The 27,975-nt window shown below is 43.7% G+C and overlaps 1 protein-coding gene across 2 annotated transcripts in view; it reads right to left on the bottom strand.

Annotated features, from left to right (window-relative positions):
* The window catches only part of gnao1b (guanine nucleotide binding protein (G protein), alpha activating activity polypeptide O, b), a 231,476-nt gene extending 222,069 nt beyond the window's left edge, over positions 1–9,407 (bottom strand). Inside the window, exons 1-2 of one of the 2 annotated variants that reach the window (XM_043707217.1) lie at positions 8,812–9,407; positions 8,589–8,631 (exon numbers count right to left, since the gene is read on the bottom strand). In XM_043707217.1, coding sequence (XP_043563152.1) covers positions 8,589–8,631; positions 8,812–8,929 — 161 coding nt within the window. In that variant the 5' untranslated portion in view covers positions 8,930–9,407. The remainder of the gene's footprint in view (positions 1–8,588; positions 8,632–8,811) is intronic. The other variant, XM_043707218.1, reaches the window with a different exon arrangement.
* Positions 9,408–27,975: the final 18,568 nt, after the last annotated feature.

The following is a 27,975-nucleotide window of genomic DNA, read 5'->3' as shown; positions in this document are numbered from 1 at the left end:
TAAAGAGGAAATCCCAAGATGTGAGGTCAAGGCTGTTGAAGGTATTGTAGTGCTACAGGAAAGAGATGCACCTTGATGTATCCACATTTCTAATTAGTCACCTTCCTCTTCCAGTGATTACCCTTGAAGTATCTGTCTCAGAAATAGCATCCCCATATAATTTATTCCTATCAAAAGAAACTGTAGTTAGTATTCCTGCAGCTTCTCTTTCTTCCCTCAAATCAGCAGCACAAGGATTTACATATCCTTGGCCCTCTGTTTTCTAAATGTGTTCCGCCCTTCAGAGACATCATTTACTGGAACACCCTTATCTGTTATTTGCACCAATCGCTAATCTGCCTCCATTTCATTAGACTGCAAGCCCAACACCAGATTTTGGTTTGTTCACCAGCTTAATATCAACAAGATGAAAACTGCCATCACTGACACCACAACCTCTGCTCTGGTCCTTCCTACAGACTTTTTGCCACTCAGACTGAAACTGACTAACTGGGATCTGCTTGAATTTTCCAACCTCACCCCCAAAGCCCCTAAGTGCTATTTTCATGCCCCAAAACAATTATTCTATTACTAACCCCCTACCTTCGTGGCTATCCACTATCACAAATCCCTGTTCCCCTCATCCCCATCGACATATCGCTCCACAACATGACTTCTTCAATTGTTTACTGTCCAAATCCCTCGTAAAATTATTTCATTCTCTAACAAAGTAAGATCATAAATAGCAAGAACAATACCTGGGCAGTTAATTTGTTTATGTCAAAGTTGAAGGAGGAAGGTTAGTCAGGGCATCAAGACAATTTCCTACTCTTCTTCAAATAGTTCCAAAACAATCTCAAAATATCTACCTGAACCAACACAGGCATGTTAGACTCACACAGAACAGCCTGTCCAAAGGACAGCATCTCCAGGAGTGCTGAACCAGCCTTGTGTAGGAGGTGAGAATGCTTATAAATAATTTAAACTAATGAGGGTGTTTGGAGATTGAATCAAGTTTCACTTTTGTCATTCAAAACACCTTTGGCCACATCCAAGTTGATTCTCTATGCCAGCCGAAAGGATGCTCCAAATCAGATGCAGTGTAGGTTAGATACAGGTGAAAATTCTGTCAATACTTTCCTATCAAGTGCTTCCTAGCTACTTATCAAGTGTACTAGCTTCATACCAATTGTCCTCTACAATGTGCCTTAAACATAATCCGAACACTAGCGCATAGTGACACTCTTATTTCTCACAGCATTCTGTTTGAGTCATAGAGATGTACAGCACGGAAACAGATCTTTGGTCTAACTCATCCAATTGTATATCCTAACCTAATCTCGTCCCATTTTCCAGCACTTGACCCATATCCCTGTAAATCCTTCCTATTCATATACCCATCCAGATGCCTTTTAAATAACAGCCTCCACCACTTCCTCTGACAACTCATTCCATATGCACACCACCCTCTCTTTTATATCTCTTTTATATCTTTCCCCTCTCACCCTAAACCTATGCCCTCTAGTTCTGGACTCCCCCACCCCAGGGAAAATACCTTGTCCCCATTTATCCTATTCATGCCCCTCATGATTTTATAAACCTCTATAAGGTCCCCCCTCAGTCTCCAACGCTCCAGCCACAGCCTATTTAGCCTCTCCCTATAGCTCAAACTCTCCAACTCTGGCAATATCATTGTAAGCCTTTTCTGAACCCTTTCAAATTTCACAACCTCCTTCCGATAGGAAGGAGACCAGAATTGCACACAATATTCCATAACTGGCCAAACCAATGTCCTGTACAGCCACAACATGACCTTCCAACTCCTGTACTCAATGCTCTGCCAATAAAGGAAAGCATACCAAACACCTTCTTCACTATCCTATCTACTTGCAACTCCACTTTCAAGGAGCTATGAACCTGCACCCCAAGGTCGCTTTGTTCAGCAACATTCCCCAGGACCTTACCATTAAGTATATAAGTCCTGGTCTGATTTGCTTTTTCAAAATGCAGCACCTCGCATTTACCTAACTTAAACTCCATCTACCATTCCACAGCCCATTGGCACATTCCACAGCCCATTGGCACATCTGATCAAGTTCTGAGGTAACCTTCTTCGCTGTCCACTACACTTCTAATTTTGGCCTGACTGATAAAATTCATAGCAGTCCAGGTTATAGACCGACACCCAGTAGGGGCAGGGTTGAAAATTACTTGCATGCACTGCAACTGCTCCAGAGAGCAAATTTTCATCTATATTTCATCCTGTTGGGCTACACTGGAGCCTAGCCCAGTTTCCAGAGGTAAAACAAAAGCTTTCTAATCAATTCATTGTCTTCATCAGACAAAAAACAAATGCATTCAGAAATGGAGAAGGAGAACTCTTTCAATTGACAACCACAGGATTCATGCACACAAGTTCAGCCGACAGTAGATACAGGTCTATGAACCTTATGAATGTAAAGTTCAGTAATCTTAAGCAGATGGTTAAAATATTCAAATTCTCAAATTTGAAATAATAAGGTCCAACTGTGGGCAAAATAATTTTAGTTCTGAAGATTCGTTATGTAGAATCTTGAAAATATTTTAAATTCCAGTTCTTTTTCGGAACTTGCGTGCTTTTAGCATTACGCTGTCATGAACTTCATCTGAGAAACCATCCCCCACCCCCTTCCCCCCCATATAGTAATATTGCTACATAAAAACACAGCTACAAACAATCTCTAACAACAAAATTTTAGATAAAATGACAAGCTTAAAATAAATAGATTACATTTATACAACATCAACCTCTGTACTTTTGACTGAGTTTTTTGTAAGACATGAGCATTCTTGTGCTCCCGAGCAGACTGACCCTCTTTACAAACAACCAGTTATACAGGATCAGGTGCAACAATTCACTGCCACATACCCAATTAAGAATTCTCGAGATCAGGGACCTAACAATAACACTGTAGGGAATTCTAAAATAAAACAAAAAGCAACTTCATCATTTAAATTTCTGTATCCTGCTCATTATTGCAGACTTTGAAGCAATTCAATAATGCTCAAACGCTCTCAATGGTTGACCATTGTGAAAGTATCTGAAATAACATAACTTCCTAACCATTTGAAAGTGACTCAATGATTAAGATTCTTGAAAAACATCAATTTACTTGGTCTTGTTCTCAAGTTCAAGATGTTGTACATGATAACTGACAGTTGCGGAAATTGTTTAATACTAAACAGTAATTTGATAGTGATGAAGATTCAGTCTTTGCAAGTTCACAATATTATACAAGTGGTTACAATACATCTCTGTCAATGCATGATATTCAAAAATATGCACCTTCAGTTCTAAATTTCAGTGCTCTAAGAAAAGGATCAATTCTCAGAAAACAATTCTACCCAATTCTGACTTCCACCTACCCAAAAGTTTCCTTGAAAGATTTAATCATACAGTAACCCAGGATTCATCTCTTCTCACGTCTGACATTTGATCCATCTAAATAGAAATTACGATTCCAACATTGGTACTGCTCTGTTCCAAAAATGTGCATATTTTGATATTATATCTTTCAGATGTTTGGGGACATTAGAATTTTTTTTATGTTGACTAGAACACCTCTTGGTATCTATCAGTTGGTAGACCTTCTTAGCTCAGATACACCTCTCTGGCTTTTCAAATATCATTGGAAGGAAATCAATGGGTGTTCTGCACCAAATACCTAAAATTTGACTCTAATCTGGAGTAGTACAGAACATACCAGGATTCAATCTTGAGGAGACCAAGACCAGTAGTTGGGTCTGTTCTCAGTCTCTGCCAATCAGCTAATGTCTGAATAAATCATAGAATCCCGACAGTATAGAAAAAGGCCATGCACCTCATCAAGTTAGCACCAACCTTCGAAGAGCACCCCCTCCCCCCACAACCCTATCCCCATATTTACGCTAACTAATCCATGCAATTTGCATATCCCTGGACACTATGGACAATTTAGCATGGCCAATCCACCTAACCTGCACATCTTTGCAACACCCAACAGTAACCCATGCAGCCACAAGGAGAATGTGCAAACTCTACACAGACCGTCACCCAAGGCTGGAATCAAACCCGGGTCGCTGGCGCTGTGAAGCAGCTGTACTAATCACTGAGCTAACGTGCTGCTTATAAATCCAAATATTTTACGAATTTTTCCTCTTCATTCCGCAGTTCAGACATGAATGATGAATTATTCTTAAGAACTGTCAATCTCTTGCATCATAGGAATTTGCCATCTTGTTATTCTAAAACTGAAGTGTGCTGGAGAATCGAGAGGCATTCAGTTAACAACGATTTGTTTAATGTCATTGCCAGCACATTGTTTCCAGGGGAATAATTTTTCTATATAAATATATTTCCAATTTTTGAGATAAATTACCCTGTCCAGTTTGTTTAAACAGCCTCTGAATTCTCAATTTCTGTGCCCATCACACGATTTGTATTGTTCACAAAACGCTACACTGCAAAGAGGCTGAAGTGTGCTACAAGCTAGTGACGCACTGAACAGACTACACACCTAGAACAATGAAAGCAACTCTCGGCCCAATTACCAGTGTCATCAGAACCTGTGACACCTATGCACATCTTCTTCACAATATCGCATGCAACTGAGGAGTCTATTTCATAGATTTTTCGTTTATTTTAGATAGCTGACAGCAGCATGGTGATGACACAAATTAGTTTGCTATAATTAAATTATGCAGTAAAATGATCCAATTTCATATACAGCTTGAACTGCGTGAATTCTATTTACATTTCGGAATTGCATGGCGTTTGTTAGCGCATTTCACCATGCTATAAATGCCATATAAATGCAAGCTGTTGAATAAATTGCTGATGATGACGTCTCAGTTTTGATGGCAAAAAGCTGTACCTGAGCCTCACTGTTCTGTAGCAGCTACAGGAACTAACTGCAGAGACATTATTCCTGATCCTTCTGGGCACCAACATATATTTTTAAAACTCAGTGGGTTCCTTCTGCACAAGAAAAGCATATGAGGGCTCCACTTTCCCCACCAATCAACCTGTGATTAGAAGAATTATGAATCCCAAATTTCAACATTCCAGCATCCGGAAAATCTTGGTTCCAGACCTTCCCCTTTGCTGTGTTAAGTGATGACAGTGAGCAAATTCTGCAGCACTGCCGACCAAGGAAGCGACAAGGCGTCTTGATGCTAACGGACTGAAGCCTTCCGGAGATCGGGCACTTGACAACCCAACACCGGCAGCAGAAACAAATGTGCCCGGGCGGCGGTCAACAGCTCCCAACCGCGGGGGGACCGGCAGATACATCCACCCGCTCCCCCTCCCTATGAGCCGAGTCCAGCCGAGCTCAGCCGAAGCTGCCTCTCCCGGCGCTGGGCGCTGTCCACCAGCCAAAGCGCCTGAAAACCGCTCGGCGGACCCGGCTCTCAGCGGCACCCCGAGGCCGGCCGGGGTGACAGCTCGGCGGCTCCCGCTCGGAATGAGTTCCCCGGGCCGTCAGGCGGCTCAGCTCGGTACCCCCACTACCCCCTGAACCCAACCACCCCAAACCCCAGCCCACCCCGGGGGCTCCTGACTCTGGCATTCGCTCCAGCCAAGAGCTGGGGCTTCACCATTAGAGGTGGAGCCCCGAAACCTAACAACAAGACGCTGCCTTTATGTAGCGCCTTTAACGTGAAGTGGTTTCAGGGCAAGTCGCCAAAGGCCTGGTCAAGGAGATTTTTTTTAAAGGCGAGCGCTGTAAAGGCAGGAGTTGGAGGTAGGGATGCAGGTGGGAGGGGGGAGGGGGTGTACAGGGGAGAAGAATACCAGGGGTCTGGGCTTCGTCAGCTCCAGGTACAACTTCCAATGATGGAGCAATCAAAGTCAGGGCATCTCAGAGCAGCTCGAATTACTGCAGCGCTGATTTCCAAGGTCTGTGGGGCCGATAGAAAGACAATGGCTACAGGGAGGAGTGAGGCCACCGAGGGATTTGAAATCGAAGGATGAGAATTCTAAAAGGAAGCTGTCGGGAACAGAAACAAATCGACGATCTCAAAAGGGAATGCCTTGAGTCCGTGACGGAAATCAACCTGCAGGGCTTCGGGGATCGAGCGAGTGGGTCTGGCTGAACTACTCTGCGGGGAACCAGTATGGACTTACAGATTGTATTACACCCTGCTGTTTAGGAAATCACTCAATAACCACCCGTACTGGGGGTCAATTTGGGCCAGAAACTGTTGAGTGAACAAGACTAAGTGAGACATATGATACAATATTGTCAAGAAGTGTGGTGCTGGAAAAGCACAGCCGGTCAGGCAGCATCCTCCGGCTGTGCTTTTCCAGCACCACACTTTTCGACTCTGATCTCCAGCATTTGCAGTCCTCACTTTCTCCTACAATATAGCATTGGATGATCTCGGGTTCGTGGAGTGTAGAATACAAGAGAAGGTGGGCCAGGAAAGACTGTCTTAGTAACCATGTTATGGACAAAAGTTGCAGAAGATTGAATTGATGGATGCAGGGGTACGTACTGATATTGTTGAAGGTGTAAGCACACACAAGCTAAAACACTGAATCTTGAATCAAGATGAACCAACCCAGGTTGGTAAACAGACCCAGGTCATTTCATGCCAACTCCCACACCCCATAGCCGCAAGACACCAGCTCAGGCCACATTCACCGACTCTGCACTGATTCCAACCAACATTGCACAAACCAAATTTGCATCAAAAGCCAACCACATTGAACTAACCTAAAGTTAGTTCAGATACAGATACAGAGATACAGGTCCAAGCTACAGCACCATCACTTTTGGACTACAAACTCAACATTGATAAGTAAAGAAGGTATGGACTCTGGTTCACACATCCAACCAGTTACATATAAAATTGATTGATCTGGGTTAGGAGACATAGAAATCTTTGATCGTGCAAATTGCATTCCGCTGTAAGTCAAGACAATAGGTAATTTTTAAAAATTAAACAGATACACCAATAAATACAGACACAAGCTATAATATGCAGGCTGACTCAATCATAGAGGACAGCAAAAGCAGGCCCAGCTCCGAGGCATCTTCTGCTATTCAATCATCTAATCCTCAGTTTCATTTATCATCCTTTGATCCAAATTTCCATTCTTTGCCCAACACCAATCTACCAAATACAGTCTTGAGTATTTTGCCCAGCTGAGAATTTACAGTTGCTTGGGAAAGAGTGCCCTGGATTACTCTTTGTATGAAAAGGTGGCTCTTGATTTCAATTCCGAAAGGTGCCAATATAATTTTAAAACTGTGCCCCCTTGTTTTGGATTACCCAACCCAAGGGAATAGTTCCTGCGTACCTACTCTTTCAAATCCTTTTGTTATTTTAAACATCTCAATCAGTCAATTCAACCGTCTAAACTCAGGGGAATACAAGCCAAGTTTATGCAACCTGTCCTCATGCATTAACCCTTTAACTCTCAGTTCCATTCTGGAAAATGTGCACTATATTCTCTGCCAGGTCCATATCTCACACCCCCACCCGCAGAATGGGAATGGCTGGAGCCAAACACAGCATATCAAATGGGGTCTCTCCTAGGCTCTGTACAGTAGATAACATTCCTCTGTACATAACAACTTCACTTTTGTATTCCAGAACCCCTGAGGTAAAGGCCAACATACTGTTAGTTGCTGGTTATTTTTTAGTACCTGATCATTTTTTGGTGAATTACATACATGAATATCCATTGACATAAGAGACAGACTTGGGTCAGTAAAACACAGAGGCTGGAATTATCCATTCACAGTGATAACTTGTGCTATCGTTAAAATACGTTTCCTTTCCCCCTCCAAACTGAGTATGCCAAACTACCTTGGAGACAAAATTGGGGATGGATATGGAAGGGTGGGACCAAACTGCTATGTGATCCAGATCATCTCAAGTAATGAGAAGACCACTAGTTCTTGAAACCCAAAGATGAATTCTGGCTGACTGTTTATAAGAGGGAATCGTAAAATCTCCGTGAAAAGAACCTCAAAATGGCAAGCGCTCAACCTGCCGTTCCTCTGTTTACATCGCATTCTATGTAATTTTAAAAAAAAACCCCACATAACCGGCCTCTCAGCCGGTTTCAATCGATCAAACATGACAGAAAAAAAATACTGAAAGATGAAAGCTTGGCATTAAAGGTTAATTGGTAGCTGGAGATGATTTCCCCCACCCCACACCCCCTACCCCTTAACACAAACACACATACCCGCGCCCCTCTCCCGAAGCCAAGTCTCAGTTACTCCTATGGTGACAAGGACTACAGTACAAATAGATCTGACCTACACCCCTTTTTTAAAGAAACAGGGATATTCAGAAAAATAAAGACCACTCCCCAAAAAATATATATATATAACAGCCCCCAGTAACCAGACTGCACATGTTGGAAAGAGTGACAATCCTTCCACCACAGCCATCAATATATTGGAGATAGGAGACTGAGACTATAGCACTATAAATATGGCGGTCTCCTGTCATTAATATACATCTAACCTCAAGATACAGTCTCGACTTAAAATGAGGCTTAGAGAGAGAAATGCGTTATTAAAATCAATAGAATCGGAATAATTTTTATGTTAAAAAAAGAAGCCACTTACTTCATCTGCTTTACGATGGTGCTTTTCCCCGATTCTCCCGCCCCTGTGGGAAAATGAAAGAAAAAAATGGGAGAAAACGTGAAAGAAAGTAGGTTCGGGGAGGGGAAAATGTGAAGGGATGAAGGGAGTAGGGCAGCAGGCCAGCCGGCTGAGCGGAGCCTCCAATCCGCCTGAGAAGGCAGCCAGGGGTGGGAAGGGAGACAGAGAGAGACCGGTCTCTTACCGAGAAGCAGCAGCTTCACATCCTTGGCGGCGCTAATGCCATCCTCCTTGATGGTTTTCTCGATGGCTTTGCTCCGCTCCATAGCTGCCCTCTCCTCGGCGCTCATTGTACATCCCATGGTTGCTGCTGGAAAGTAGCACAAGCTCTCTCTGGCCTTCTCAACTCAACTCGCTCACTCTCTCTCTCTCCCTCTCTGGGAATGAATCCTCGTTTGGAGACGCCGGGGATTTTAATCGCACATCCAAATCCAGGGGATGAAGTGGGTGTGGAGGTGGAGGGGAGGACCGGGGCTGGCTTCTTTACCTTTAGCGTATGGATGGACAGAAGGAAGGGAAGAGAGAGAGAGAGAGAGTATGAGATTGTGGAAGGGCTAAAGGGGAGGATTTGATGGTTGCTGTTGCAGGTCTCACCAGGGAGGGGAGTGAGAGAGAGGGGAGGGACAAGGGGGACTCTGGCCGGCTGTTGGACTGGGCGGCGGCGGCAGCAACAGCAAAGATTCAGCCCGATCGCATCGTTGATCTGCTCACAATGGAAGGAGAGACAGAGAGTGCGCCAGGCTCAGCCCCAACTCCACACTGACGTCAAACAGACCGTGAGCCTGCGCCAATCCAGCAGCACTCAGCACTGCTGACTGCACTTTCACTACACACACACACACACACACATAGAGGGGAGGGTCAACCTCTCCTGTACACACCAGCTCCCACAAAACAAAATCCCTGCAAACCTTCTGCTCAACCACCCCCGCCCCCAACAATGCAGGAGCGAATGCAATCCGTGCATTTGCAAAAAAAGAAAATAACATTGCATTGCAAAAGAGAGGCCCAATGCAAACACCCAGTGCAGAATCCATTCCTGAAACACTCCCACGTTCACACGTTACATATGCACTTTTAAGTTGCAAGCATCTACTGCAAAGAGGGGTCGGCGATCCAGATGCTATTGGAGGGGGTGGATGGGGAGGGAGAGAGAGAGAGAGTTTACTGCATCAGCAGATTTACGGTGGGCACTGTAAATTGATCACACCCATCATGTCACCCTGTTAAATGATTTTGACCACAGACAGAATCACTCGCAATTAGGGCAATGAAACACCTAAGTTACCAGGATATGACTGTCTGGGAACCGTTGCTGCAAAAGTCTAAGGATGGACAGGCGGGGGGGGGGGGGGGAGCGGATATCACGTCGGCATCAAGTGCATTTTTCTTGTGTGTGTGTCTGAAAATCTCCAGCATATTATCGCTGGCAAAGGCAGTTCGGAGTAAACCAAGCCGTGTTTCCATTACCCGGGCAGTCGGGGCGAGGTCTGCACAGCACGGTGTCACCGAACTCTGAACCCAGGAAGATCCAAAGGTGTTCATTCACCCGCCCCCCACTCCGCCCCCTCTCCTTCTGGTCACCCGAACTGCCCACACCCTTTGCCCCTTTACTTCCCGGATTGAACATGGAAGCGTAAACAGCCTGTTCATTGCTGGCATAGTAACATCTGGACCAATCCACTCCCCAGAACAATCACTCCCTCCCGACATCTGTGCTGTCGTATATCCGATCATCCGTTATCCATTAGGAGGATTATGTTTTGCTAAACGTTACATAAAACAAGAAAGAATGGCAACATTTGTGAAGTGGCTTAAGCACCAGGCGTGGAAGGGGTTTGGGTGGGGGCAAGGAGTGTTCAATTGGGGAACTTTCCAGGACAAAGTGGGGAGGAAAACGATAATCCATAAAGACCTGGATAGCTGCAGCATTACTAGAGTCCTGTTGAGATTTGCTGCTTATACGAAAAAAGAGTTTTATTAATATAGCGCCTTTGGCACCTTCCAAGATGTGTTGTAACCAGGGCTGGTGTGCACAGCCACCTGTTAGAAGTCAGGCCACAGCTGTGCATCTTGCTCAAGAGAAAGCAGGGCCCAGAGGTCAGGAGCTGGAAGAATTTGTCACTGATTAATTGTCAAAGTCACACTAATACATAAGAAAGTACAATAACTCTCATGAACTAATATTAGTTCCTTCCTTAAACATTTGTCAGAACTGAAAGGAGCAAACAATGTGGGAAACTGTTCGGAAAGATGAGAAATACCAGGGAATAGGCAATGGAAAGCCAGTGCTACACTGGTAAAGTCACAAAGTGGTGAAGTAAGTCTGGCAGCATCCGTGGAGAAAGAATCTGAGTTAACATTTCAAGTCCAGAATGGAAGAAGAGTTATACAGGACTTGTATGTTGAGGTTGTACAGGGCGTTGGAGAGGGCCTCTTCTGGAGTACTGTGTTCACTTCTGATCACCCTGCTTTAGGAAGGATGGGATTAAGCTAGAGAGGGCTCAGAAAGCTGTTGCCAAGAAAGGGAGGTTTGACTTATAAGGACAGGCTGGATAGGCTGAGACTTTTTTTTCACTGAGGCGTGGAGGTTGAGGAATGACCTTAAAGAGGTTTATAAAATCTTGGTGGATATGGATAAGGTGTATGACATGTACCTTTCCCCAAGGATAGTGGATTTCAAGACTAGGGATTTTTAAGGCGAAAGGAGAAAAATTTAAAAAAGGACATGAGTGGCAACTTTTTTACACTAAGAGCAGGTCATGTGTGGACTGAACTTCCAGAGGAAGTTATGGAACTAGGTACAGTTACAAAGTTTAAAAGTACATGAGTTGGAAATATTTGGAGGGATATTGACCAAGTGCAGGCAGGTTTGGGCATATGGTTGACATGAACTTGTTGGACCAAAGGGTCTGTTTCCATGCTGTATGTCGTATGATTCTATGAATTATTAAATTGATCTATCTGCTAGACTTGTTGAGATTCTCTGAAAATTTCTACTTTTATTTCAGATTTTCAGCATCTGCAGTATTCTACTTTTATTAAACTGGGAAGTGGGGAATAGTGGTGATACAGTAAATTACCCACAGGGAACAGTCATTAGTAGAGTAAAAGGGATTACAAACCAGCCATATGCAGTCCATCGCTTGTGGGTGCAAGAAAATTTCGAATCAAACTGTGACAAATTAAACAGTTAATCTCCAAGAGACAGGAAACTCCATCGATAAAACCTCCAGAAGCATTAAAAAAAAGTCTGTAAAATTTCGACTAGTCTCTTGAAAAGTGCAAGATTTTCAAAGTGCTCAACGTTCCTGGAATTACAGAATGGTTAAAAAAGAAGTGACCACACAGAAGAATGCCAGTGAATCCATGGTATCCAACCCAGTTGTCCACTCAGTCTCATTATGTTGCTGTTTCTTTATAGTCTTTAATTATTTATTCTTTCAAACAATTATCATCTCGCACCCCTTCTATTAAAGAAAGTGGGTTTTGCTTCCAAAATTTCTGGTAAGACATACCTTCTACAAACAGAAGCTCTCCTAACCTCACCCTTCATTCTTTTGGTGGTGAACTGTAAATTCCTGACTGCCAACTCATGGAGCAGTGGGAATAGTTATCTGATCAAAATGTCTCATTAACTTGAGTATCTTTATCAAATATCCATTTAACTTTTGGTTTAATTTTTTTAAGAGTACTAACAGCTTATTTAGGCCTTCCTCATATAAACTTTCCTCTTGTGATGCAGTGGTAGTATCCCTACTTCTGAGCCAGAAGGTCTGGGTTCAATTCCCACCTCTTCCATAGGTATGTAATAATATCTCTGAACAGGTTGGTTAGAAAATATAAGCCGTTTTCCCTTTGTGCATCCCATATATCTCTTCTTTCTTCATGGCCAAGATAGCCAAAACCTGACAATGTTCCACTTGTAGTTGAACTATGATTTCTAGCGGGTTGATTTTGATGTCTATGCTCCAATCACAAGAACTTAAAAGCACAGCTAAAATAGTCTGTCTTAAGTTTGGGTTCCAGTTCAAGGGAAAGACCAAATTTCTATTGAACATAATTGGGATAAATTCAGGACGTGTGGTTCCAAGTTTTGAAAGGTGCTTCACAGAGCAGAAATTAATTAATTAAGCAGAAAGATTGAGAGTTGACATGATCCATCTCCAATGTTTTATCTGTGTTCCCATTTTTTAAAAGGTGCCCACACCTCTTCACTCTAACTTCCCTTAAGGCTTAACCTTTTCATTTACATGTCCTCTTTTTTTCATTGTCTCTCACTATATCACCTTACATTTTCTCATGTTAAATTTCATCTGCCAAATGTATAAGCTTGATTACAGATTCCTGAAGCTGCTGCAGTTCTTTGACACAGCTAACTTCACTCCAATGTTTTGACTTTCCTGCAGAAATGTATATTCTGTTTCTACACCCGTATTCAGGTTATATTGAGTACCATCATCATGAGCACACCTCTAACCAGAAAGTGGAACTTGTGACTATGTAGAGTGATTGGAGCGAACAGCGCAGATATATTGAAGGGCAGCTACATAAAATATAAGGGCTAGACGATGTAAGGTAGGAGGAGATTCATGTGGGGCATATACCTATTGGAACAAATGGTCTAATGCTGTATGGTTTATATAATTTTAAAATGCCTTTTAGCTTTGATTGTCTTTTGTCATTAGTAAAGTTAAATATTTGAAGATGTCTCAGCAGTATTTAGCTTTTATTATCTTTAAGATATTTATTGTTTCTCTTAGAGTCATAGAGTCATAGAGATGTACAGCATGGAACCAGACTCTTTGGTCCAACCAGTCCATATCAACCAGATATCCCATCCCAATCTAGTCCCACCTGCCAGCACCCAGCCCATATCCCTCCAAACCCTTCCTATTCATATAACCATCCAAATGCCTCTTAAATGTTGCAGTTGTACCAGCCTCCACCACTTCTTCTGGCAGCTCATTCCATACACGTACCACCCTCTGTGTGAAAAGTTTGCCCCTGAGGTCTCTTTTATAGCTTTCTCCTCTCACCCTAAACCTACGTCCTCTAGTTCTGGACTCCCCAACCCCAGGGAAAAGACTTTGTCTATTTATCCTATCCATGTCCCTCATAATTTTGTAAACCTCTATAAGGTCATTCCTTAGCCTGCGACGCTCCAGGGAAAACAGCCCCAGCCTGTTCAGCCTCTCCCTATAGCTCAAATCCCCCAACCAACAGCCCCAGCCTGTTCAGCCTCTCCCTATAGCTCAAATCCCCCAACCCCGGCAACATCCTTGTAAATCATTTCTGAACCCTTTCAAGTTTCACAACATCTTTCCGATAGGAAGGAGACCAGAATTGCACACACTATTCCAACAGTGGACCAACCAATGTACTGTACAGCTGCAACATGACCTCCCAACTCCTGTACTCAGTACTCTGACCAATAAAGGAAAGCAAAAGCATACCAAATGCCTTCTTCACTATCCTATCTACCTGCAACTCCATTTTCAAGGAGCTATGTACCTGCACTCCAAGGTCTCTTTGTTCAGCAACACTCCCCAGGACCTTACCATTAAATGTATAAGTCCTGCTAAGATTTGCTTTCCCAAAATGCAGCACCTGGCATTTATCTGAATTAAACTCCATCTGCCACTTCTCAGCCCATTGTCCCATCTGGTCAAGATCCTGTTGTAATCTGAGGTAACCTTCTTCGCTGTCCACTACACCTCCAATTTTGGTGTCATCTGCAAACTTACTAACTGTACTACTTATGCTCGCATCCAAATCATTTATGTAAATGACAAAAAGTAGAGGACTCAGCACCGATCCTTGTGGCACTCCACTGGTCACAGGCCTCCAGTCTGAAAAACAACCCTCCACCACTACCCTCTGTCTTCTACCTTTGAGCCAGTTCTGTATCCAAATGGCTAATTCTCCCTGTATTCCGTGAGATCTAACCTTGCTAATCAGTGTCCCATGGGGAGCCTTGTCGAATGCCTTACTGAAATCCATGTAGATCACATCTACTGCTCTGCCCTCATCAATCCTCTTTGTTACTTCTTCAAAAAACTCAATCAAGTTTGTGAAACATGATTTCCCACACACAAAGCCATGTCGACTATCCCTAATCAGTCCTTGCCTTTCCAAATACATGTACATCCTGTCCCTCAGGATTGCCTCCAACAACTTGCCCACCACTGAGGTCTATAGTTCCCTGGCTTGTCCTGACAACCCTCCTTAAACAGTGGCACCATGTTAGCCAATCTCCAGTGTTTTCTGCCCAAAAGAAAAGATCCTTCAGCTCATTGAAGTTAATCAAGTGATAAGTCTAGAAATTTTCATAAATCGCAACTTTTAAAATTTTCAGTGGCTGAGACTAACAGCAGTTGTGCATCATGTGGTCATTTCTCTACTATTTCTTTGTATCATGGTTTTTCTATCCAATATGTTTGAAAAGTTTAGTTGACAGAGTTTTAGAGGGCCGATTAGCTCAGTTGGCTGGATGGCTAGCATGTGGTTTGATTCCTATTCTGGGTGAGGTAGACCTGGTCCGGCCTCCTTGTCTTGCCCCTGACACTGGAAGGCAATGGCAAAAAATGACTGTCGACAAAAACCCTGTAGACAAAACAGCTTAGAAACAAACCAACAGCACACAGTGCCATAACAATGACATGACATGGACACATCATTAACTGCTTCTGGTGCAATTTTGTTCCATTCCAGGAAATAATACTGTACTGTAATCATTTTAAATTGAATGAAAACTGCTTTAAACTATCTTTTTTTGCCTTTCAGAATGTCAAAAAACTGGATCATGTCACCTCTCAATCTTTCCTTTGATTAAATTAATTTCTGCTCTGTGAAGCACCTTTCAAAACTTGGAACCACAAGTCCTGAAATTATCCCAATTATTTTCAATAGAAAATCAGTCTTTTCTTTGAACTGGAACCCAAACTTAGACAGAATATTTTAGATGTGCTTTTAAATCAGTTCAGAAATTATGCAGCATTTATTAACTGATTGTGAGCACAGATAAAGCCTTGACCACTACTATTGTAAAGCCTGTCCAATACTGTGAAAAGCTCAGCTCCAAATTACAGATGAGTGCTGTGACAAACCGCTGCAGGAGCATGGTTACAGTCCAAGGATCTCTAAGTATGACTCAAATCCATATATATCCCAGTATTGGCTTCCTTGGTGAGTCTGACCAGCTAAACACACTGATCCTCAGAAAGTCCTGTAATTCACCAAGTCTTTAAAAATTTTTCAAAAAGCTTTGGCTATTACTGGGTTAAAATTGATCTGTTGGCATTGTTAAAGTGTGGTTTGAATGTACTTTAATAATAAGGTATTGTACATTAAACTTCAAAGGTTGTAACCTGTGGAGTTACCTATACAGAGTTGTCGAATGTGGTGCTGGAAAAGCACAGCCAGTGTTTCATGTTTCAAACACACCCCTCAAGAATGCATCTCATTCCTGATGAAGAATTTATGCCTGAAACATCGATTCCCCTGCTCCTCGGATGTTGCCTGACCGGCTGTGATCTTCCAGCACCACACTCTTCAACTCTGATCTCCAGCATCTGCAGTGCTCACTTTCTCCAGGTTACCTATACAGCCTGCTCACTTGGAAATTTAAGAGTAAGAACAGAAGTCTTTGCTTTTAAAGTTTCCAAATGTTCCATTCTACTGGCCCATTTAGTCATGTACCATAGAGTCTCACGGGCCAAGCAAACTAAATCACTTTAAGATAGCAACGCACAATCGAAGATCTAGTATAACATTTCAATTCTTTTCATATATTTACAAGGTCAACATTTATTGTCCATTCCCAATTGCCATTGAGGTGTTTGTTGTGAGCCACCTTCTTAATCTGCTGTGGGGAAGTTATTCTCAGGAGAGTTGCTGGGTCAAGCGTTTGATAATTTTGACCTATCAACTGAAGGAATGGCTCTACCTTCCCAAGCCAGGATTGATAAAGAATCCTTAGTGAGGTGCTGCAGCGTTATTCTGGTGGGGAAGCAAGAGCTGATCAAGTGGGTTGCTTTGTCCTCGATAATATCAGGCTTTTCAAATATTGTTGGAGCTGTATCCTCATGACAAGTAGAGTGTATTGCATCACATTCCTGAACTTATGTCTTTCTTTGTGGGTTAAAATGCACCAAGGAGGCAGGAGGCAAGTCATTGCCACAGAAATATGCAGATTTTAACCAGCATTGATAGACATTTGTATGACTGGTTTATTAAGTTTCTGGTCAATGATGACTCTTAGGCTGTTTGCAGTGCTAACAGAGTCATAGAGTCATCGAGATATACAGCATGGAACTCATCATACCGACCAAATATCCTAATCTAATCTAGTCCCATTTGCCAGCACTTTTGGCCCAAATCCCTCTAAAGCCTCCTATTCATATACCCATCCAGATGCCTTTTAAATGTTGCAATTGTATCAGTGTCCACCACTTCCTCTTGCAGCTCATTCCATACACGCGCCACCCTATGCATGAAAACATTGCCCCTTAGGTTCCTTTTATATCTTTCCCCTCTTACCCGAAACCTATGCCCTCTAGTTCTGGACTCCCCCACCCCAGGGAAAAGACCTTGTCCATTTATCCTATCCACGCCCCTCATGATTTTATAAACCTTTATAAGGTCGCCTCTCAGCCTCCGACACTCCAGGGAAAACAGCCCCAGCCTGTTCAGCCTCTCCCTATAGTTCAAATCCTCCAATCCTGGCAACATCCTTGTAAATTGTTTCTGAATTCTTTTAAGTTTCACAACATCTTTCCAATAGGAAGGAGACCAGAACTGCATGCTGTATCCCAAAAGTGGCCAAACCAATGTCCTGTACAGCTGCAACATGACTTCCCAAGTCCTATACTCAGTACTCTAACCAATAAAGGAAAGAATACCAAACGCCTTCTTCACTATCCTATCTACCTGCGACTCGACTTTCAAGGAACTATGAACCTGCACTCCAAGGTCTCTTTGTTTAGCCACACTCCCTAGGACCTTACCATTAAATGTATAAGTCCAGCTAAGATTTGCTTTTCCAAAATGTAGCATCTCGCATTTATCTACATTAAACTCCATCTGCCACTCCTCTGCAAGATCCCATTGTAATCTGAGGTAACCTTCTTCACTAATGTTGCTGAATGTCAAAGAAAGATGGTGACTCTCTTTTGGAGATGGTCATTGATTGGCATATGCATGGCACAACTGATACTTAGCACTGATCAGCCCAGAAATGATTGTTATCCAGAGGTTTCTGCCTGTGAAAACAGAGTGCTTCACTTTGTTCAGAATGTTGCTGGATACAGTGCAATCATTACCAAATAGCCTTGTTTTGGACTGAAGGACATGAGCAATTGAAGATTGTTAAGTCCAAGACACTGCTGCAGGAATTCTGCAAGAATCTAAGAAAATTAGCCTTCAACAACTACGGGCATCTTCTTTTGTGCTAGATACGACTGCAACCAGTGGAAAGGATCCCTCCCCCCAGTCCATTTCCCTACTCTGATTCACACCAATGTAAGTTTTGCCAGGTCCCCTTCATGTTATGCTTGGTCAAATGCTGCAGGATGTCAAAGGTAGTCACTCTCCACTTCACTTTGAAATTCAGTTTTCTGCCCATGATTAGACAATGCTGAAATGAGCATTGGAACTGAGCAGACCTGGAGAGACGCAAACTGAACATTGAGTATTTGTTGGTGAATAATTCCATTTGATGGAAGGTGATATCACTGTGTTTATCACCCAGTAGCTCAATAAGGGATCATTATTCACTGTTGAGTCTTTATAGTAATTATCATTTGCAGGAAATCAGATAGACTCCAATATTCTCTTCACCCATCACCTGTACAAATACAATTCCAAAAAGGAATGCTGAATATTTATATGGGAGTACACTTGCCTACCTTGCCATAAGTATAGCAGAGCTTTCAGATATCTGTTTGGGTGAACAGTTTTTAAAGATGAGTTGTTGAATTTGAAGAATATTGCAGGGATGAGGAGGATGTTAAGTAGGCAAACAGACAATCACAGAGAAAGTTGAAATAAATATAAAAAGGAAATGGTATTCATTAAGACCACACAAACTTAATCACCAGCTTACATGTCTTGCAATATTTTGAGTAGCAAATGGAAAATTCAGTCATTATGGTTTAATAATAAAAGAATCAGATAAATTGGAAATTCCATTGCTTTCTTCTTAAGCAAATAAAGATAGTTATAGGTAAATGGCAGGCATGCCTAGTTTCTGCCATGCGATTACTTCCAAGGTGGCAAAATATTAAGCAATGTTTGCTTATTTTGGGGGAATAGAGGACTCTATTTAATGGCCACAAAGCAACTAGGCTGCCTCTCTGCATGAATGTAAAATAGGGTCAAGCTAGACATCATTACAGCAGGGTCTTCAAAATTACAGAAGGCGAGTGGACACAGAAATCAGAATTTGATTTGATTTGTTTTATTATTGTTACTTGTGTCAAAATACAGTTAAAAGTATTGTTTTGCATGCTATCCAGTCAAATCATACCTTACATCAGTACACCAGGGTAATAGAAAAGAATGCAGAAATCCGCCATGTTGAAATTATGAAAATATTGAGCATGTTAACCCAATGATCTTCACATTTTTAATGCTCGCTATATCATCTGGATGGATGTATAAACGTTTGGGAGTGTTTTATTGCATCTATGAAGAGGTGACACAAGGGTGGAAGAAATTATCTCTGTCTGGAACCATAGCCGAATGTAGCAGCAGAATTTATTGGTAAAGGTGGCAAGACCTGTATGTTTCTTTACTAACTTTTTAAAATGTTTTTAACTTTCAAATAGAAAAGGAGACAAATTCAGAACAGGAGACTTGATAGTCCCTGCCTGCAGTCTCGGTTTGGCATCAAGTCTCCCTTTGTACTACTGATTGTCCATCAGACAGCCAGTCTACTCATTGGCCAACTGGTGATTGATTTGAGAAGCTGAGAAGGAAGGGGCAGGAGCAAACAGGGCACTCAGTTTCCAGTTTGCATCTGTTACCCCACTAAAATAAAACATAAAATCCAGTCTAGAGGGTTTTGATGAGAAAAAGGAAGCCCACCATTCTCTGCTGCCTTTAGAATCATGCCACCACCAAATACATCGTCCACTCTCCTCTTCTTCCAGGGCTCCCTTACCAAGAGCGTGGTTCACTCTTCAATTACCCCAACTCCCTTCCCCTGCATGTGCAAAAGATTCAACATCTGTCTTTTTTATCTCCTCTCTCTTCATCAGCTAGAGACCCAGACGCTCCTTCCAAGTGAAACAGCAATTTACTTGTACTTCTTTCAATCTAGCATACTCTATTCACACCTCACGCTAACATATCCTTTGGAGGACTCAATGCAAATTGGCTGAATCCCTTCACTGAACACCTTCATGCAGTCAGTAAGCATGACACTAATCTTCCAATCTCTGGCCATCTTAATTCTGTATTACACATTGACCTCTCTTTCCTCAGCCTCCTGTATTGTTTCAATGAAACTCAAATTGGACTCAGGAACAATATTTCATCTTTCCATCAGGGAAAAGTTCAACAAATTTGATTCTAAACTCTGCACCCATCTCATTGTACAGCGACAGTTGCTAATCATTCTGCTATTTCCATTTCCATTTCCATATCTTGTTTTTATACTTGTCCTATAACTTTATCTTGTCATCTATACTCCCCTATCTCCATCCCTGTTACGTACCTTCTCTTATGTTCTTCCCATACACCCTTCCTTGCCTCTGTTATAGAGTCATAGAGATGTACAGCATGGAAACAGACCCTTCGGTCCAACCTGTCCATGTCGACCAGATATCCCAACCCAATCTAGTCCCACCTGCCAGCGCCTGGCCCATATCCCTCCAAACCCTTCCTATTCATATACCCATCCAAATGCCTCTTAAATGTTGCAATTATACCAGCCTCCACCACATCCTCTGGCAGCTCATTCCATACACGTACCACCCTCTGCGTGAAAACATTGCCCCTTAGGTGTCTTTTATATCTTTCCCCTCTCACCCTAAACCTATGCCCTCTAGTTCTGGACTCCCCGACCCCAGGATAAAGACTTTGTCTATTTATCCTATCCATGCCCCTCATAATTTTGTAAACCTCTATGAGGTCACCCCTCAGCCTCCGACGCTCCAGGGAAAACAGCCCCAGCCTGTTCAGCCTCTCCCTATAGCTCAAATCCTCCAACCCTGGCAACATCCTTGTAAATCTTTTCTGAAAACTGTTACATCTCTAATGTTTTTCCAGTTCTGATGGAAGGTCATTCACCCGGAACATCAACTCTATTCCTCTCTCGATGGGTATTACCTGACTTGCTGAGTATTTACAACTTATTCTGCTTTGGTCTGATAGTTTGTTATGTGAGATACCCTGACAAGGACACCTCCTATCACAAAGCCTGAATCATACATTTTTTTGGCTACAAATCAAAACAGGGTAAGGATTAAGGGCAATTTCTATTCAGAGTGGTCAAAGGTGGAAAATGATGTTTCACAAGGATCAGTTTTAGGACCACTATTGTTCACAATTTGCATTCAGTATTTAGAAATATAAATGTCTAAATTTGCAGACAACACTAAATTAGTGAGTGGAAGAATATGATAACTATAAGATATTAATAAACTACCAAAATGTCTGCTTAATTGGCAACTTAATTCCAATACAGGTAGGTATAAAGACATAATTTTTGGGAGGGAATGATAATGAGGTCACATCCTGCTTGGAAACTAAGGAGACTAGATAGGGTGGAGGAGAAAAGAGATCTAGGTACACAATCATGTCCAGGCGTTGGATGAAAGAGAAGAGGTGGATGGTGGATGATCTATACATAGCCCACCACTTTGCTTCCTGAAAAGGCATACAACATGCATTCCGGAGGTGGATCAGATTGCATGACCTTGGGGGAAGTATGGGATTCTGAATCCAATGCAAAAATCTGTCTGGGCAGGGGTACGCGCATATGATATTCCACCAGACACCTAAACATCCTCCAACTGGTGCATGAAGACTCCTGTTTATATCTTTCTCCATGGGCTGTGGCCAGCCAGCTCAGAGCTACTTGCCTGAACTGAGGAGATTCTCATCCCCTGGCAATCTGCGGTTGCAGGGGACTGCTGCGTGCAGCACCCTCCACCCCAGATCCCCGAGAGAGAGGGAGAGGACTCCCGCATAGAGAGCCCTCCACTGGGGATCTCCACTGCCCGGTGGCAAATGGACATGCTCAGGCATGTCAGGGCAGTGGATAAAAGAGAAGAGGTGGATGGTGTGCAGCGGCAATTGATACAAAGTCCGCTGTTTCACATCTCTAAGAGGGACAAATCTAAAGTTTCAGAGGCTGCTCAGGTTGTGGGGCACAGGCCCCCATGGGAAGTACGGGATCCTGGGGCTAATGTGAAATTCCGTCTGGGCAGTGTTACGTGCCTATGACATTCCAATGGATAGCTGAGCAGCCTCCAACGGGGCATGAAGGCTCTTGCTTATCTTTTTTTTCAGTGCCCTTAATCCCTTGTTTATTTTTTTTGTGCAGGTGTGAGACACAGTGAGAGACACAAGGTGTACAAATCTTTATTCAATTTCCACCTCCAGGAAAATAGGAAAACACCCGAGTGGCCAGTGACAAGCAGTGCCCTTCACATCAAAGGGCAATGCTGTGTGATCAAACAGTGAAGGGGAGGGTAGGGACGAAATCAAAATAGAGTTGGAGGGGGAAATAATGCACTCCACTCCCTGTGGTGCCCACCTCTCCCTGAACAACTCCAGGATGTTGGTAGATACCGCGTGCTCCTTCTCCAAGGACACCCGGGCCCTAACGTAACCGCGGAAGAGGGGCAGGCAGTCGGCCCTAACGACGCCCTCCACGGCCCGCTGCCTGGACCTGTTGATGGCCAGTTTGGCCAGGCCTAGGAGCAGACTCATGAGGAGGTCGTCAGACCTGCCCTCCCTCCTCCATACCGGGTGCCCGAAGATCAGTAGCGTGGGACTGAAGTGCAACCAAAAGCAGAGGAGGAGGTTTTTAAGAAAATCAAAAAGGGAGTGCAAACGCCCACACCTAATATATACATGGTCCACGGACTCCACAGCACCACAGAACAAGCAGTTGGGCTGCGAGTCCATGAACCACTGCAATCTGTGGTTGCAGGGGACCGCTGCGTGCAGCACCCTCCACCCCAGATCCCCGAGAGAGAGGGGAAGGACTCCCGCATAGAGAGCCCTCCACTGGGGATCTCCACTGCCCGGTGGCAAATGGACATGCTCAGGCATGTCAGGGCAGTGGATAAAAGAGAAGAGGTGGATGGTGTGCAGCGGCAATTGATACAAAGTCCGCTGTTTCACATCTCTAAGAGGGACAAATCTAAAGTTTCAGAGGCTGCTCAGATTGTGGGGCACAGGCCCCCATGGGAAGTACGGGATCCTGGGGCTAATATGAAATTCCGTCTGGGCAGTGTTACGTGCCTATGACATTCCAATGGATAGCTGAGCAGCCTCCAACTGGAGCATGAAGGCTCTTGTTTATTTTTTTTCTTTTTTTTTTCCATCTCCTGGTTATTTTTTATTCTTTTTTTTTGCTGTGTGATCAAACAATCTCCTGTTTATTTTTTTTCTTTTCTTTTTACACTTTTTTAAAATATTAACCTCCATACTACCGCCTAACTCCGGTAGTGCTTATTTTTCCCCAGCACCCATGGTGTGTGTGTGTAGGTGTGAGACACAGTGAGAGACACAAGGTGCACAAATCTTTATTCAATTTCCACCACCAGGAAGAAAGGAAACACCCGAGTGGCCAGTGACAAGCACTGCCCTTCACATCAAAGGGCAATGCTGTGTGATCAAAACAGTGAAGGGGAGGGTAGGGACTAAATCAAAATAGAGTTGGAGGGGGAAATAATGCACTCTACTCCCCACGGAGCCCACCTCTCCCTGAACAACTCCAGGATGTTGGTGGACACCGCGTGCTCCTTCTCCAAGGACACCCGGGCTCTAACGTAACCACGGAAGAGGGGCAGGCAGTCGGCCCTAACGACCCCCTCCACGGCCCGCTGCCTCGACCTGTTGATGGGCAGTTTGGCCAGGCACAGGAGCAGACCCACGAGGAGGTCTTCAGACCAGCCCTCCCTCCTCCATACCGGGTGCCCAAAGATCAGGAGTGTGGGACTGAAGTGCAACCAAAAGCAGAGGAGGAGGTTTTTAAGAAAATCAAAAAGGGAGTGCAAACGCCCACACCCAATATACACGTGGTCCACGGACTCCACAGCGCCACAGAACAAGCAGTTGGGCTGGGAGTCCGTGAACCACCACAATCTGCGGTTGCAGGGGACCGCTGCGTTCAGCACCCTCCACCCCAGATCCCTGAGAGAGAGGGGGAGGACTCTCGCATAGAGAGCCCTCCACTGGGGATCCCCACCGCCCGGTAGCAAATGGACATGCCCAGGCATGTCCGGGCAGTGGATAAAAGAGAAGAGGTGGATGGTGTGCAGCGGCAATTGATACAAAGTCCGCTGTTTCACATCTCTAAGAGGGACAAATCTAAAATTTCAGAGGCTGCTCAGATTGTGGGGCACAGGCCCCCGTGGGAAATATGGGATCCTGGGACTAATGTGAAATTCCGCCTGGGCAGTGTTACATGCCTATGACATTCCAACTGGAGCGTCCAACTGGAGCATGAAGGCTCTTGCTTATAATTTTATTAAACAAATTACAAAAACAGTTTATAACAAACAGTTACATTTACAGCTGCATACAAGAGACAGCAATTTTACAAGGGAGAGGGGCAGCAAAGCCAGGCCCCAAACCCTACCACTCAAACAGTTTACAGGGACATGAGGAAGGCTCTTGCTTCTAGCTGTCATTCAGGGCTCCCTGATTGGACCAGATTAACAGCCCCAAGCAGGAAACTCATATTCTATGAGGTCCATCTGCCTGACCTCGTTACAATCACAACATCCCCCCCCACTCCCAGCCTGACAATGTAGGACAGTTCTTTATCTTGAACAGCCCCTTTGGGTGTTTTAGCACTGGGTCAGGTTCCTCTGACTCTGTGTCAGGTACGGACAGTGTGAAATGCCCAGTAGCTTGCCTCTTGCACTCGGAATTCACTCTCTTCTTACGCCAGCAAAGACATTGATGTGATGACATCCATCACGTCCATCTTGGATTCAGAAGTCTCATCACCACTTGATGGAGAGGGTGATCTCATGGGTTTGAGCAGCCTTTCTGACTGTTCTGAGGAGCAGGGCGTATTTTGCTCCTGCACCATTTGCGAGTTTGCAACTTTCATCTGATCCATGTGCTTGTACAGCACTGTCGCTCCTACCCAAACTTTAAATGTTGCTGGACCTGACCTCATGTCGGACATGCCTCTTACTCATGCAGGGCCATTCCCGTGGCTTCTACACCAAACTTTGTCATGATTTAACTTGGTGCAGAGTTTTCTACCCATTAGCAACACTGCTGGAGCTATCCTTGTTGTTGCATGTGAAATGGTCTATAATCAAATAAGATTTGTGACAGCTTGGTAGCTAGCGAGGCGACAGGCTGTTTCTTCAAGCCTACCTTCAAAGTTTGGATTGCTCTTTCTGCCAGACCAATGGATGATGGATAGTATGGAGCTGTTCTTACAAGTTGAATTCCCATTTGACTTTAGGAAATAACCAAATTCCCTGCTAGTAAACGATGGCCTGTATTCTGTGACAAACACTTCCGGCAGGAATCCATGTATTGAAGAAGATGCACACAGTTTTGCTATTGTCATCTCCGTGTTTGACATCTGAACTTAATGCACATTTTGAGTGGGTATCCACAATGACCCCATGAAAGGACCTGAATAGTCAAAGTGTAACTAAGTCTAAGGTTTACCTAGCCTTCCCACAGAGGTAGGGGAGCTGCAGCTGGTAAGGTTTGTCCTTGTTGGCACTCTGGGCACTGCAGCATCCAATCCTGGCCACTGGATATAACGTCTTGCTAAGATCTTCATTTTGGAAACCCCTGGTGGAGTTCAGCCAGTATCTGGTGGTGACCATTGCTCACTCTTGCTTCTCATAATAATATGCCATCTTCTGCTGTGATCTGGCCTCGCCGGGTCCAAAATGGTTTCAATTCTGGCTGTGGTGGCCCTTTGGCTTTCCAGTCACCACCGGCTGGTTCAGTTTCACCAGAACCAGATCTTTCTGTGTCCAAAAACTGATATTGTCAGCTGTGACAGGAATTTGTCCAGAAAATTTAAAACCAATGTGTATTCTTCCAGTGATGGTACGACAGCTGATGTATCTGCCAATGGGAGGCGGCTCAATGCATCCGCATTTGTTACTTGGCCTCCCAGATGATGTTCAAACATCCAATTATACACACTTAGTATTAGTGACCGCCACTGAATTCGGCCTGAAGCTATCAGTGACAATGACTTGTCCTCTTTAAGAAGACCTAGTAGGGATTTGTGGCCCATTGTTCTCACAAATTTACGTCCGTAAAGGTATTGATGGAACTTCCTGACTCCACATATAACCGCCAATCCTTCTTCCTCTGTCTGGGCATATTTAATTCTGGTTTAGCCACAGTCATGCTTGTGTACACTATTGGGCATTTCTCTCCATTGGGCCAGCTATGAGCTAATACTGGGAGGCATCACATGTCAATACCAGATCTTGCTTGGGATCACAGTGTGCCAACACCTTAGAGAATGATAACTGTTTCTTCACTTCCCTGAAAGTTATAGCTTGGCTCCAGGACCATTTCCAAGGCTGATCATTTTTTAAGAGTTAATGCAAAGCTGCCAGAATGGAGACCGGCTTATATATGAACCTTTTGGAATAATTCACCAGCTCAAGAAATTATCTAATCTCCTGGAGAGACATGGGAGCCGGGGCAACTTTGATCACCCTCTATTTGTCTTCCAATGGGTGTAACCTGGTCTTGTCGATTCTGACGCCCAAATAGCTCACTTGGGTGCCTGGAATACACATTTTCCCTTTCTAGGGCCTGCCTTGGAAAAATATCTAAGGACTATACCCAAGTTCTCCAAGTGTTCCTTATTGGTCTTACCTGTTATTAGCGTGTCATCCAGGTAAATGGTGACCTGGGTAGACCTTGTAAAATATTCTCCATTGTCCATTGAAAACTTGTTTAGGCTGACAATACCACACATAACAATCTTGTGTATTGGTACAAACCTTTATGGGTATTAATTGTAGCATACTTCTGGGAATCCTCATCCAACTGCAATTGCAGGTACATATGGCTCATGTCCACTTCATGAAGGACAGCCGCCCTGCCAGTTTTGCATATAAATCCTCTATGCGAGGGATTGGGTGTTTATCCAGCTGCGAAAAGCAGATTAAAATCCCCTGAAAGGTGAACTGACCTATCGGGGCATCACAATCGGTACAACTTGCTGCCCATTCCATAAACTGGACTGATTTGATGAGGCCTTCACTTTCCAGCCTCCTGATTTTTACCCCTACGTTTGGGTAAATGGCCCTGAGCGGGTCTTGCAGAATCATGGAATTGCTTCCTTGTCAGCATGCAGGGTGGCCTTTGCTCCTCTGATAGTCGCTACACGTTCCTGGAATACTTCTGGGTACTTCATTAAGATTTCATTTATGCAGCCGTTTTCTAATTGAAAAATGTAGAGCCATTCTAGGTTAATCTTTCTCAATCAATTTTGCCCTATCCAGCTTGGGTCTGAGCCTTTTACTACACCAGTGGGAACTGAACCAGCTCCTTCTCATTAGAGACTGTAACTAAAGCTGTATCCCTGATCTGTAGGAGGTTCCCAGCATTGGTTTTCAGTCGAGCTGAATTCATTCACAATCTTAAGGGTTGGAGTCCAGAATAAATTTTTTTAAAAACTGTTTCTGCGATCACTGAAACAGCTGTGCCAGTATCAACCTCCATTAGAACCAGATGACAAGGCGTTTATTTTAACTGGTTCTGATTTGGATGTTGTTAAGCAACTTAACTGTTCTAAGCTAGATGCAGGTGGGCTTTCTAGGGAGAAGCACTCTCCTGGATACTGGTCTAAGAGTTCTCTTACTCAATTTAGGCATAGTAGAACTTTCTTGCTGTCTCAAATCAGCAAACCAACATCAACTACAATGGCTTGCTGGCCTGGGTCCTGAAGAAAATTTTAACCATTTGACCAAGGCTTGGCTTTGTTTTGGGGATTTGCTGTGGGCTGACCGAGTGTCCCTCTGTTCAGGATATGTCCTGAGAAAGGCTATGTAATTGTTCCCCAGCTGAGGGTGTCCACTTCCTTCAGAATACCCTGCAACTCATATGCTGCACTAGCCACATTTTCCAATGATAAAGTCCGTTTGGGTTTCAGCTGGGA

The sequence above is a fragment of the Chiloscyllium plagiosum genome, chromosome 17 (genome assembly GCF_004010195.1).
Source record: "Chiloscyllium plagiosum isolate BGI_BamShark_2017 chromosome 17, ASM401019v2, whole genome shotgun sequence".
Taxonomy (NCBI): Eukaryota; Metazoa; Chordata; class Chondrichthyes; order Orectolobiformes; family Hemiscylliidae; genus Chiloscyllium; species Chiloscyllium plagiosum.
The sequence above is the reverse complement of the archived record's forward strand: the minus strand, read 5'-3'. Positions and strand labels throughout refer to the sequence as shown.